This window comes from Grammomys surdaster, unplaced genomic scaffold, assembly GCF_004785775.1.
Source record: "Grammomys surdaster isolate TR1022 unplaced genomic scaffold, NIH_TR_1.0 125878, whole genome shotgun sequence".
NCBI classification, from domain to species: Eukaryota; Metazoa; Chordata; class Mammalia; order Rodentia; family Muridae; genus Grammomys; species Grammomys surdaster.
This window is the reverse complement of record NW_021620703.1, coordinates 488,593-500,810: the sequence shown is the minus strand read 5'-3', so window position 1 is coordinate 500,810 and position 12,218 is coordinate 488,593. Positions and strand designations below refer to the sequence as shown.

Below are 12,218 nucleotides of genomic sequence, written 5' to 3'. Positions count from 1 at the left end.
AGAGAGAGAGAGAGAGAGAGAGAGAGAGAGAGAGAGAGAGAGAGAGAAAGAAATGGCCTGATGTGAGCTCATGGACTGAGCTAGGGTCTTCAGTAGGAGCTCTCTGTGATGCTAACTGTGAGCCATCTCCAGCCCTTACCCTATTACCATGGTTCTGTCTGTACCATCTCCCTGCTCTTGATGACACACCCTTCTGAGGAATAGAAATAACTACATCAGACAAAGTTTATCTTTAGAGAGGCCCAGGTGGCCCATTGTCACCACTTTCTTACTCTTGAGTTTTATTATAGACAAAAAGAATTATTGTACTCATGTCTCAGAATATTTGTATTCATAAATTTAAACATTTTCTGGAACACTTCTGATATTAACTTTCATTTCAGTGCTTATTCTACTATATATTGCTTTCCATAAAAATGTAGCACTTTGACCTTATTTCTCTTTATATAATTTCTCTTTGTAAGCTGGGATTCCGTGGGTGAGAATGGGAATTATGTTTTCCAACAAAGTCGCCTTGCACCCTGTAGCACACATGAGATCCCCTCTCACATGTGTGGCTGTACAGACTTTTTAAGAGTTAAGAGTGAAGCCAAGTCCTCTGCCTCTGGTGACAGTATCTTTGTTTTCCTTGTCTTGTCCCTTAAGAAATCCTATCTCATTATAAGTGGAGCCCACCGTGGTTTTACGATGGATGTCTGGAAGCAAAAGGAAACTGTGCAGAATCGACTCCTTGGCTTTTCGCCGTCAGTCACAAGTAGTTTTAGTGTGGACTAAAAGTGTATTTCTGAAATAAAATACAGCAAGGGTAGTGTTCTAATGTGTCCTTGTGCCAGTGTATTGGATGACCCCTGGGCAATGGATAACCTCTGGGCAATGGATGACTCCAGGCATAACCCTGGGCAATGGGTGACCCCTGGACAATGGATAGCCCCTGGGTAATGGATGACCCCTGGACAATGGATAACCCCTGGGTAATGGATGACCCCTGGGCAATGGATGACCCCTGGGCAATGGGTGACCCCTGGACAATGGATGACCCCAGGCATAACCCTGGGCAATGGGTGACCCCTGGACAATGGATAGCCCCTGGGTAATGGATGACCCCTGGACAATGGATAACCCCTGGGCAATGGATAACCCCTGGACAATGGATAACCCCTGGGTAATGGATGACCCCTGGGCAATGGATGACCCCTGGGGAATGGGTGACCCCTGGACAATGGATGAACCCTGGTCAATGAATAACCCTGGGCAATGGATGACCCCAGGCATAACCCTGGGCAATGGATGACCCCTGGGCAATGGATGGCATCCCCCCCTGCAATGGATGACCCCAGGCATAACCCTGGGCAATGGATGACCCCTGGGCAATGGGTGACCCCCAGGCAATGGATAACCCCTGGGCAATGGATGAGCCCTGAGCAATGGATGACCCCCGGGCAATGGGTGACGCCTGGGCAACCGTTCTCACATTAATACCACTCTCTAGAGGGGTACTGGTTATCTTGGACTTTATTCGGGATTCTTTCTTCATAAAAAGCAGAAAGGCATTGTATCATGGTTTGTCCCAGAGGTACTCCTGTGGCTAAAGTAAAGCAAAGAGACATGAGTTTCACTTGCCAATGTGCACTGACTTATACTATTTATATTTCAGGCCAGTTGCTCCGGTTAAAAATGTTCCGAGAAGACCACGGGTCGTGGATGACGATGTTCTTCAGCACGATTCTGTTTCTCTTCATCTTCTCTCACATATATAATACCGTCCTTCTGATGGATGGGAACATGGGGTGAGTGATGGCGTGCTCCCCAGCCCCCGTGTGCTGAGGGGTGTGTGTGAAATTCTCAGATCTCTCCCAGCGTTTTCAGTTGTCATAAACATGTTACTTAGCAGATACTGTGGCTTAAGTAGGGGTGATTTGTGTTTGTCTTATGATATTTAGAACCTTTCTCCTTTTTAGGAAGATAGAGGTATTTTACAACTCCTAGGTTTGTACCTTATTTTTTAAAACTTTTTTTGGTGTAGCTTGAAGGCCGATAACAATTTTATTATAGTGAGAGAGTTCTGTGCTCCACAATGCCTGACTTAATAAAAGTCTCCAATACTTCGATATTGGTAGCCTTTGTTTGTTTGTTTGCTTGCTTTTTCTTTTTTTTTTTTTTTGAGACATGGTCTAGGCATGTAGTCCAGGCTGGTTTTGAACTCATGATCCATGTCTGGTGTGATAGCATGAAACAGTCAAGCTTTTTTTGACAGTTTCGACTGAGAGAAGCTGTGTCCTGTTGAAGGTAGACTCCCTGGATTAAATGCAGACGGAGCGAATCACGTCTAACACATTCCAGCAGAAGGGAGACTTCCTCATAACTGCTTTGTAGATTTTTCTTTCAACTTTCTCCAGTTTTTCATTGCACACCAAAGCACAGAGGTCAGTGTTACAGCACAGTGTCTTCTAGCTTTGCTTTGCTGAGTTTTAAAAGCAGAACACTGAAAAGACTGGTCCCACTGGTTTGCTTTCAGTTAAGTTTTAAAGGCAGTACATTGAAGGCGTTTGTCTGTTCTCCTCACTAGATTATAGCCTCTGACTCTCAGTTACAGGGTTGCTAAGATTTCCACCCATTTCTACAGAGGGAGGCGGCTTGTATGCTGTATATAGACTTTGACTGTCACTTGAGTGCTGAGAGAGAAGCCCATTTTAACGTCTTATATTTCTCCCACTGTAAAGGGGCTGACTGGTAACAGAAAAACACATATTTTACAGTTTGAACTTTATAGTAACAAAATCTACGCTTGATTCTAGATCAAATATTCGGGCCTAAGAAATGTGTTGTGATTACTTCTTGTACCCAAATAATGCCACCGGCAGTGGGTTTATTTTTGATGATGGAGCTATAGGAGCCACTTGTGTTCCTCAAAATACTCCTCAGATTTTGATCCGGTGATACCAGTAGGCAGTGAGAGCTTGGACTCACTAAGGCAGCCAGAGGCCTCTCTGCAAGAGGCTTTTGTACTTTGCAAGCACTGCAAGGAGCCTGATAGGATAACACAGGCCTGTGTAATCCCAAGCACCTGGGAATCGGAGGGTGGAAAACTGTATTTTTATATGGTGCTGATAAAATCTGTGTAAAGGATATAAATGAAGATAGGGAGGTAGATTTAAAATTTGTAAATTGAATGCAGTAACATGTAATCCATGTACAGAGTATAACATTCAGCAGCTAAATCAAAAGAATCCTAAAGAGGGGGCATAGGGGCTGAGCGCTTTGATCAGGCGTGAGTTGTCTCAGTTCAAACCTCACCTTGAGCCTGTGAGACAGATACTTTTATCATCTCCATTTTATGGATCAAGAAATTAAGGATTGCCCAAAGTTGAATTCTAGTTAACTCCTCATTCAAAATAATAATAGGGGTTGACCTATTAAGTAGTGAATTCTAAGGAACCATCCCTGAAAGGTTAGCGCAGATTCCCTGCTAGCCTTCTCTGTAGGTTCGTTTTCCAGCTGACTTTGGTAATTGAAGGAAATAGGAGCTGTGTGTAGTAGCTAAGCGAATGGTTTACAATGGATACATAGTGTCTTACCTGCGGTTCCCTTTTATTCTTAGATTGAATGCACTAGTAGAGGCTATGGAATATCTGAACTCTTATGTGATCCTTGAACTCTTCCGTGACCTGTCTCACATTTGCTGGAGAAGAGGCTTCTATTGAAAGGATGTCTTTAAAAATGTCATTTGAGGAAAAACACACAGCAACAGAGAAATTGCTTAGATGTACCGTTTAAAAAGCATCAAATGGCCGTCTGTGAGAGATGCATTGCCAGCTTTTATCATGTGACCAAGCGAACGCTGCAAAGCTGGTTGTGAATCTGGTAGACAAGTCAGTTCCCAGAGAAAAGGACATTGATGTACTTCTGGGTTCTCCAGGAGGCACAAGTATCTGGAGCATTGCGTAATCCTGTGTAGGGCAGGAAAGGATGGCGTGAGGTGAGGGGAGGGGAGCAGGAGCATGTGGACATCACAGGTGACTCTTGTATGTGGAAGACTGCCGCTCATACAGAACTCAGGCTTCTTCACAGAGACTTAACTTTGCAAGGAGGGGTTCCAGTCTGTCCTGCCTTAGTGATGCTTCTGGTAATGCTGGCCTAGAGCAGCTGTTCTCAACATGTGGGTCGACACCCCTGGAGGGGTCAAATGACCCTTTCACAGGGGCCACCAAAGGCCATTTGAAAACATACAAATTTAAATTACATTTCATAAAACCAAATTACAGTTACGAAGTAGCAATGAAAATAATTTTATGGTTGGAGGTCACTGCATATCAGAAACTGTATTTAAGGGTTGCAGCAGCATTAAGAAGGTTGAGAACCACTGGCCTAGACCCAGTCCCAAAGTGTTTCCTGAACCCAGTAAATCCAGGAAACACTAGAACTGTGTTCATATATATGTGGGGTTTTCTTTCCAAACTGGATGCTTCGGTATTACAATATATGTCGAACTTCTTTATGGTTTTCGAGATAAATAAAACAATGCTCAAAACAAACCAAAAAACTCAACCAACTAACCAACCAACCACAAACCAAACCAAACCAAACCAAACCAAACCAAACCAAACCAAACCAAACCAAACCAAACCAAAAGAGGCAGGGAATGATATTTCTAGCCTGGTATGCTTTAAAATTTTTCAAATTAATTATTGAATATAAATTTAGAATAAGCTGAGGCCCATTTATCGCTGGATCCTGAGAACAAGCCCTGGCCAGAGCTGACTTGATGAGAGGTAAATTATGAGGCTCCTGTTTTCATCCAGTTCCATCCTGAAGCAGACACCAACTCCTGAGGTTTTAGGCATCTTTGAGGAATGAACTAAGATGAAGACAGAGGGCAGATGAGCACCATGGACCCAGAGGGCAGAGTATCAGACTGTCACACTTCCCAGCACCAGGGGAAACATCTTCGTGCGTTTTATTCTCTTTCTGCTCAACATCTCTCAGCAGCGAAATGCTGCCTAAGGCGGCTTGGAGATGGTGTAAGGATGAGCTGAGGCCCCTTTCCATAAACGCTGGAGGTTGTAGGTGAGAGTCCCAGGTTTGCCTATAGCATTTTATAAGCAGTTTCTTCTCCCACAATGGGGTGGACACAGTAATCTCTCCTGCTGTACAAACCATAGAACTCTTGGAAAATATAATGCAGCCACATGGATTTTTAAAAATGATCAGCCAAGCTTATCTTGCAGTCGGACAGAGCAGAAGGAGAATTCAGAACCTGAATACCAGGGCAGGAAGCCTCTGGGCAGTGGCACCAAGCAGGGGCATAGACTCAGTTCTCAGCCTTCGGCAGAGGTCAGAATTGAGGATTTGGGCTGTGTGCTGGCTAGTTTTACGTCAACTTAACACAAGCCAGAGTCATCTGAGAAGAGGGAATCTTAACTGAGAAAATGCCTCCATGAGATCAGGCTGAAGGCAAGACTTAATTAGTGATTGATAGGGGAGGGCCTAGTATGGGGGCATCCTGGGCTAGTGGCCCCAGCTGGATTCTATATAAAAGCAGGCTGAGCAAACTGTAGAGAGCAAGCCAGTAAGCAGCACCCTTCATGGCCTCTGCATCAGCTCCTGCCTCCAGGTTCCTGCCCTGTGTGAATTTCTGCCTTGACTATCTTTAGTGATGAACTGTGATATGATACAGTAAGTGAAAAAAAAAAGTTCTCTTATTGCTTTTGGCCATGGTGTGTCATCAAAGCCATAGTAAGATAGGTTGGGATGTGAGTGATACTTTAAACACCCCTCCCCTTTAAAATTTTATATCCCGATTGCCACATGTCCCCCCTGGTTCCTTCTCCAGTCCCTCCTTCATACCCCTCCCTTTTCCTCTAAGAGGGTAGAGGCCCCCCTGGGTATCCCTCCGCTCAGGCACATCATGTCTCTGCAGTCGCTGCAGGGCTAGGTGCATCCTCTCCCACTGAGGCCAGACAAGGCAGCCCAGTTAGGGAATGTATTCCACAGACAGGCAATAGATTTAGGGATAGCTCCTGCTACAGTTGTTGGGGGACCCACATGAAGACTGAGTTGCGTATCTGAGGGCCCAGCGTGTGTATGTTCTTTGGTTGGTGGTTCAATCTCTGAGAGTTCCCAAGGGTCCAGTTTAGTTAACTTTGTGGTCTTCCTGTGGAGTTCATATCCCCTTTAGGGTTGGAATCCTTTGCCTAACTCTTCCATAAAAGTCCCCAAACTCTGCCCAATATTTGGCTGTGGGTCTCTGCATCTGTTTCAGTCTGCTGCTGGGTGGATCCTCTCAGGGGACAGTTATGCTAGGCTCCTGTCTGCAAGCACAACAGAGTATCAGTAATGGTGACAGGAATTGGTGCTTGACCATGGCATGGGTCTCAAATTGGGCCTGTTACTGTTTGCCCATCCCCCCAGTCTTTGCTCCATCCGCTGTCCCTGCATTTCTTGTAGACAGGATACATTTTGAGTTGAAAGTTTTGTGGGTGTTTTGGTGTCTCTACTGCTCCAATAGGGTTCTTGCCTGTCTACAGCAGGTGGCCTCTTCAGATACCATATCCCCACTGCTGTGAGTCTGAGCTAAGGTCGCCCACATCGATTCCTGGGAGACTTTCTGGTCCCCACCAGCTTCAGATTTCCATTAATTCTCCAGGCCACTGGCCCTCTCTCCCCCTCTCCTGTCCCTCCCACAACTCATCTTGCAGTTTATTCCTCTACCCAGTTCCCTCCCTCCGTCTGCCTCCTATGACTATTTTGTTTCCCTTTCTAAGTGAGATTAAGCATCCTTGCTTGGCCCTTCCTTCTTGTTTAGCTTCTTTGGGTCTGTGGAATGCAGCACGGGCATCCTGTGCTTTACGGCTAATATCCACTTATGAGTGAGTATATACTAAGCATGTCCTTTTGGGTCTGAGTTACCTCACTCAGGATGATGCTCTCAAGTTCCATCTATTTGCATGCAAATTTTTATGATGTCTTTATTTTTAAGGGCTGAATAGTATTCCATTGTGTAAATGAACCACATTTTCTTTATCCATTCTTCAGCTGAGGGACATCTAGGTTGTTTCCAATTTCTGTCTATTGTGAATAAAGCTGCTATGAACACAGTTGGGCAAGCGTCCCTGTGATATAGTGTGGCATCTTTTGGGTACATACCCAGGAGTGGTATAACTGGGTCTTGAGGTAGAAGTATTCCCAGCTCTCTGAGAAACTGCCGAATTGGTTTCCCAAGTGGTTGTTCAAGGTTGCACTCCCACCAGCAATGGAGGAGTGTTCCCCTTGTTCCACATCCTCGCCGGCATGTGCTGTCACTTGAGTTTTTGATCTTAACCATTCTGACGTGTGTAAGATGGAATCTCAGGGTTGTTTTGATTTGCATTTTTACCAGAGAACTCCTACAACTGATAAACACCTTCAGCAAAGTGGCTGGATACAAAATTATCTAAAAGAAAAAAAAGTCCTTCCCTTTTACAAATGATAAACAGTTTGAGAAAGAAATTAGAGAAACAAGACCATTTTTACAATTGCCACGAATAGTATAAAGTATCTTGGTTCAACTCTAACTGAGCAAATAAAAGACCTATATGACAAGAACTTGGAATCGATGAAGAAACAAATTATAAAAAGATATCAGAAGATGGAAACATCTCCCACGCTCACGGACCAGTAGGATTTACATACTGAAAATGGGCATCTTACCAAAAGCAATCTACAGATTCAACGCAATTCCCACCAAAATTCCCAGACAATTCTTTACTGACCTTGAAATAGCACTTCACGTATGGGAAAACAAACAAACTCAGAAGAGCTAAAACAGTCCTGAACAACAAAAGAACCTCTGGAGGTACCACCAAGCTGTAGTACAGAGCAATAGTGATAAAACTGCATGGTATTGAAATAGGAACAGACAGGATGATAAATGAAATAGAACTGAAGACCAAGAAATAATCCCATGTACCTACAGACACTTGATTTTTTACAAAGAAGGCAAAGCCATACAGTGGAAAAAATAAAGCATTTTCAACAAATGGTGCTGGTCTAACTGGACATCTGCATGTAGAAGAACGCAAATTGATTTATCATCCTGCACTAAGCTCAACTACAAGTGGATCAAAGACCTTAATTTAAAACCAGATACACTAGATCTAATAGAACAGAAAGTGGCGAATAGCTTTGGACAAATCGGTACAGGAGACAACTGCCGGTACAGAACACCAGTGGCTCAGGCACTAAGATCAACAGTTGATAAATGGGACCTCATGAAACTGAAAAGCTTCTGTAAGGCAGAGGACACTGTCATCAGGACAAAACGATAGCCTAGAGATTGGGAAAGAATCTTTCCTATCCCTTCCAACACTTTTAAAAAATGTCTTTTGGAAGAATATCTTTAGCAACAGAATTTTATACCAAAAAGATCCACTGGAGGGCAGCAAAAGACATGTTTTCAGTGTTGGTTGTTAAAGGGAGCAAAGATTTGTATTTTTTCTCCCAAGGAAAGGAGGGAAGAGGAATGGTTAGAAGTAAATGAAGAGACTATGCCCAAAGCGCTTACAGTACATGCATGTGTGTACACGACCGTGCCCTCACCCAGCATCCGCACAGCTAATGCACACGAACAAGACACTTCTAACAGCTGAGAAGCAAGCAAACAAAACAGAGAATTTGGCCCTTTCCTGAGTTTCTGAAACATGATGTTGATATTTGTATCTGTCTTATTGTCATAGAAGTTTTCTTAATTAAAATTACTTAAATTAAAATATAATTATACCACTTCCCCCTCCCTTCCCTCCATCCCCTCTCTCCTCAAATTGCTAGTCTCATTTTCATTTATTATTATTATTATTATTATTATTATTATTATTATGTGTGTTCATAAATATTTATGCAACCTTCTGAGTCTGTTTAGTGTTGTTTCTGTGTATGATTTTAGGTGCGAACACTTGGTATCGTATATCCAGTTGGGATGCTTACCCCTGGGAGAGACTAATTCTCTCTCCCTTAATCACCTGTAGCTCTCTGTCTGTGGCATGGAATCCCCTGAGGTTTTCCTCTTGCGTTAGGATGTCTGTAGTTCTATTGTCACTGTGCAGGTCTTGTGTGGGCGTTCACATGGTTGAAGTATCTACAAGGCAGCCTCCCTGTCGTTTCTAGTAGCGACAGTGTCACAAGAGGTTCTGGTCTGGCTTGTATAATTTTTGTGTGCACAGCTCTAAGTGTGCACCCTGAAGGTGCTCAAAGAGGCCAGAGCTGTTAGCTCCCTGGATCTGGAGTTACCATGAACCCTCCTGACTATGAGTGTTGGAAACTGAATTCAGATTCCCTATAAAAGCAGTGTGGGAGATTCCCTGAACCATCTCCCCAGCCCCCAGGGAATGTTTTGATGATAGTTACATAGCAAACTCTACCGCAAGTGCTTTTGTGTGATGTGCTTGGCCCTCATTATGAGCTGGTACAGGGTCCTATGACAGTATCTACAACACAGGCATGCCAATATGTTCACATGTTTATAGACTTCCAGCCTTATAAAAACAAAGACTGTGCTTACCCCTGAAGAACCCAGGCGCCCACTCTCAGAAAATGCTCACTGTGAGCCAGAACACTTTTCTCAGCAGGGGACTGTGTAGGACAGGCTGCTAAGCTGGTATGTAGAGTTGATCACAAAGAAAATCTTCAGAATTTTTATTTTTTGCCTTTTCCAGGTAGTTTGAAAAATATGTACTAATTTATAAATAAGGATTAAATATAGCATAAAGAAGAGATGGGGGGAAGACAGAGATGTAAGGATTTTGAAAGTCTTCATGTGTAAGGTACAACCAGAAGTGCTGGCACAATGGGGGTGGGATAGCCCCTCCCCCTCCCTTTGCCTCCTTCCCGAGATGTTTTGATGAAGAACTTCATGGAGACCTAATCTGCTCAGTGTGGTATGGGCCCGAGGAAACGAGAAATGACAAGAGCAACTGACTAGGGTGGGCAGGAGGAGAGAGCACTTGAAGCGGGCGCTTCCGAGCCTCAGATTCATGTGGCTGTGTCTAGAGAGGCAACCCAAACAAGCAAGAATGAGCAAGAAGGATAGATGAGGGAGACATTGAGGACCAGGATGCAGGGAGAGATTGTCCAGGATCCGCTGCTGCTTAGATCCCAAGCACACCTGACCAGCCTCAGCCTTGAGACTCTCCTGTGTCTTTATTCTCAGAGAATGACTGGTGCTCTGTCCAGTATGTCACACATCCTACCGGGAAAGACTCTACCTCACAGCTTCAGTTTCTTGACACAGAGGTGCAGGTGCAGGTGCAGGCGCAGGCACAGGCACAGTGCAGGTGCAGGCACAGGCGCAGGTACAGGTGCAGTGCAGGTGCAGGTGCGGTGCAGTGCAGGTACAGGTGCGGTGCAGTGCAGGTGCAGGTGCAGGTGCAGGCTCAGGCACAGGCACAGGCACAGTGCAGGTGCAGGTGCAGGCGCAGGCGCAGGTGCAGGTACAGGTGCAGTGCAGTGCAGGTGAAGTGCAGGTGCAGTACTGGTGCGGTGCAGGTGCAGTGCAGGTGCAGTGCAGGTGCAGGTGCACCTTTCACCCGAGGCCGAGTCATCCTGTAATGAGAAAAACTGAGGGAGAACTTTGAAGTTAGGATGAGGAGCAGGTGGGACCTTGGCCTGGCTGGGAGGCTTCACTGGGCAGCCAATGCATGGCTGACTACAAATTCTGCTGGAGTGGTGCTTTAAATAATTTGTTGGCTTCATTCTTAATTAGGCTAAATACTGACTGGCTCGTACAATTAATTCACAATAATAGCAACATTCATTACTGAGGCTGGGAGTAAGGGTGAAAGCCGGTGGCTGAGACTGGGCTGCTGAAAAATGGATTGAAGGGCTAAGTCTGGTCAATTGAGTTGATATTAAAGGGCACAGAGAAGGAGGGGGAGGGGGAGCGGGGAGGAAGGGAAAGAGGAGGGAGAGAGGAGAGGGGACTGGCAGAGGGGACTGAATGAGTATGAAGTGTATTTGATAGGAAAAATTCACAGTAGGGCAGCTTAGATTTTCCTTACTTGATTTTGACTGTACAAAGGTAAACGGTACAGGATATACTGGGTGTTCCCAAGCCCAGCTAGTGTTGTCTGAATCGATGGCTTCTTACAGAGCCATTGAGAAATACAATCAATGCTGTGTCCTTGTTACTCCAGGGTCCACACTGGCTTGACTAGAGTGAGAAAAGCTCTGGGATCGTTGTTCATCGCTGCTTACTGGAATCTCCTTAAAGATAGGGTTTCACTCTAGTTCAAGGTGGCCTGGCACCCAGTAGGCCACCCAGGTTGGTTTTGAATTCTTAGACAATTAAAACTGTCTCAAGTTCCCAAGCATTGATGAGATTATAAGTGTGAGCCACCATGCCTGAAAAGTTCTGATCCAGAAAACAGTATCTGGTGAAGGATGAATCTTAGCTAGCTAGCTCCTGGTGTAGCAACGTGAGGGATTTACAGTGGAATACTGGGACCTACCCTAGAGTTATCCTAGCAAATAAGACCGTGTGTGCAGGCCAGTTGTTATAGTGTTGCCTATGCAGCAACCCATAAGGACTGACAAGGGTTAGTTTCTCATCATAACAGAAAGGACATAAGTTGCTTTCTCAGCATGCTGTCTCTTAGAAAGTACTAGTTTCTATAAATATGATAGCAGAAATATCACTGGTCAGTGCGATAACGTGACCTTACTTATTCAGTCATTCATCCCAGTGCATAGGGTCAAACCTAAGGCCACAGCAGATTAGAACATAGGCAAGCGGACCACACCTCTTGGGACTGGAAAGATTACCTTTACTGCAAAATATTATTGTTATTAGGAAGGTAAGCCAGTTATTTCTAATTTATATAAAACTTCCCAAATGAGCACCTGACATCTGTAGGTTTCATTAAACAGAGCTTTTGTAAGTGTTTGTGTGACTTAACATGGCTGATGTAAGGTCACATGGTGCTGCCTGGGCTGTGGTGGGAGCGGGTGTTTGTGAGCAGACATGAGCTGTCCCTTATTTTCTGTCCATGAAAACCAGCAGTGTATCTGCTGTTTCATTATGGTTTTGAAGGGAAAATCGTGCATACAGCAAGCCACTGACTGACTGATTGGTAATTTTAATAATTTGAAAAGAGAAGGAAAATTTGACAAACATAACGACAGGACCACGTATGTCTATTGGGTAGCAGGCGCGCTCTCCCTCTCCCTCTCCCTCTCCCGCGCCCCGGGCC

At 44.7% G+C, this 12,218-nt stretch overlaps 1 protein-coding gene across 1 annotated transcript in view; it reads left to right on the top strand.

The window, feature by feature from the left end:
* Tmem117 (transmembrane protein 117) overlaps nt 1–12,218 on the top strand; it is a 437,212-nt gene that overhangs the window by 79,066 nt on the left and 345,928 nt on the right. Inside the window, exon 3 of the mRNA XM_028752174.1 lies at nt 1,655–1,787. Within this exon, the coding sequence (XP_028608007.1) occupies nt 1,655–1,787 (133 nt within the window). The remainder of the gene's footprint in view (nt 1–1,654; nt 1,788–12,218) is intronic.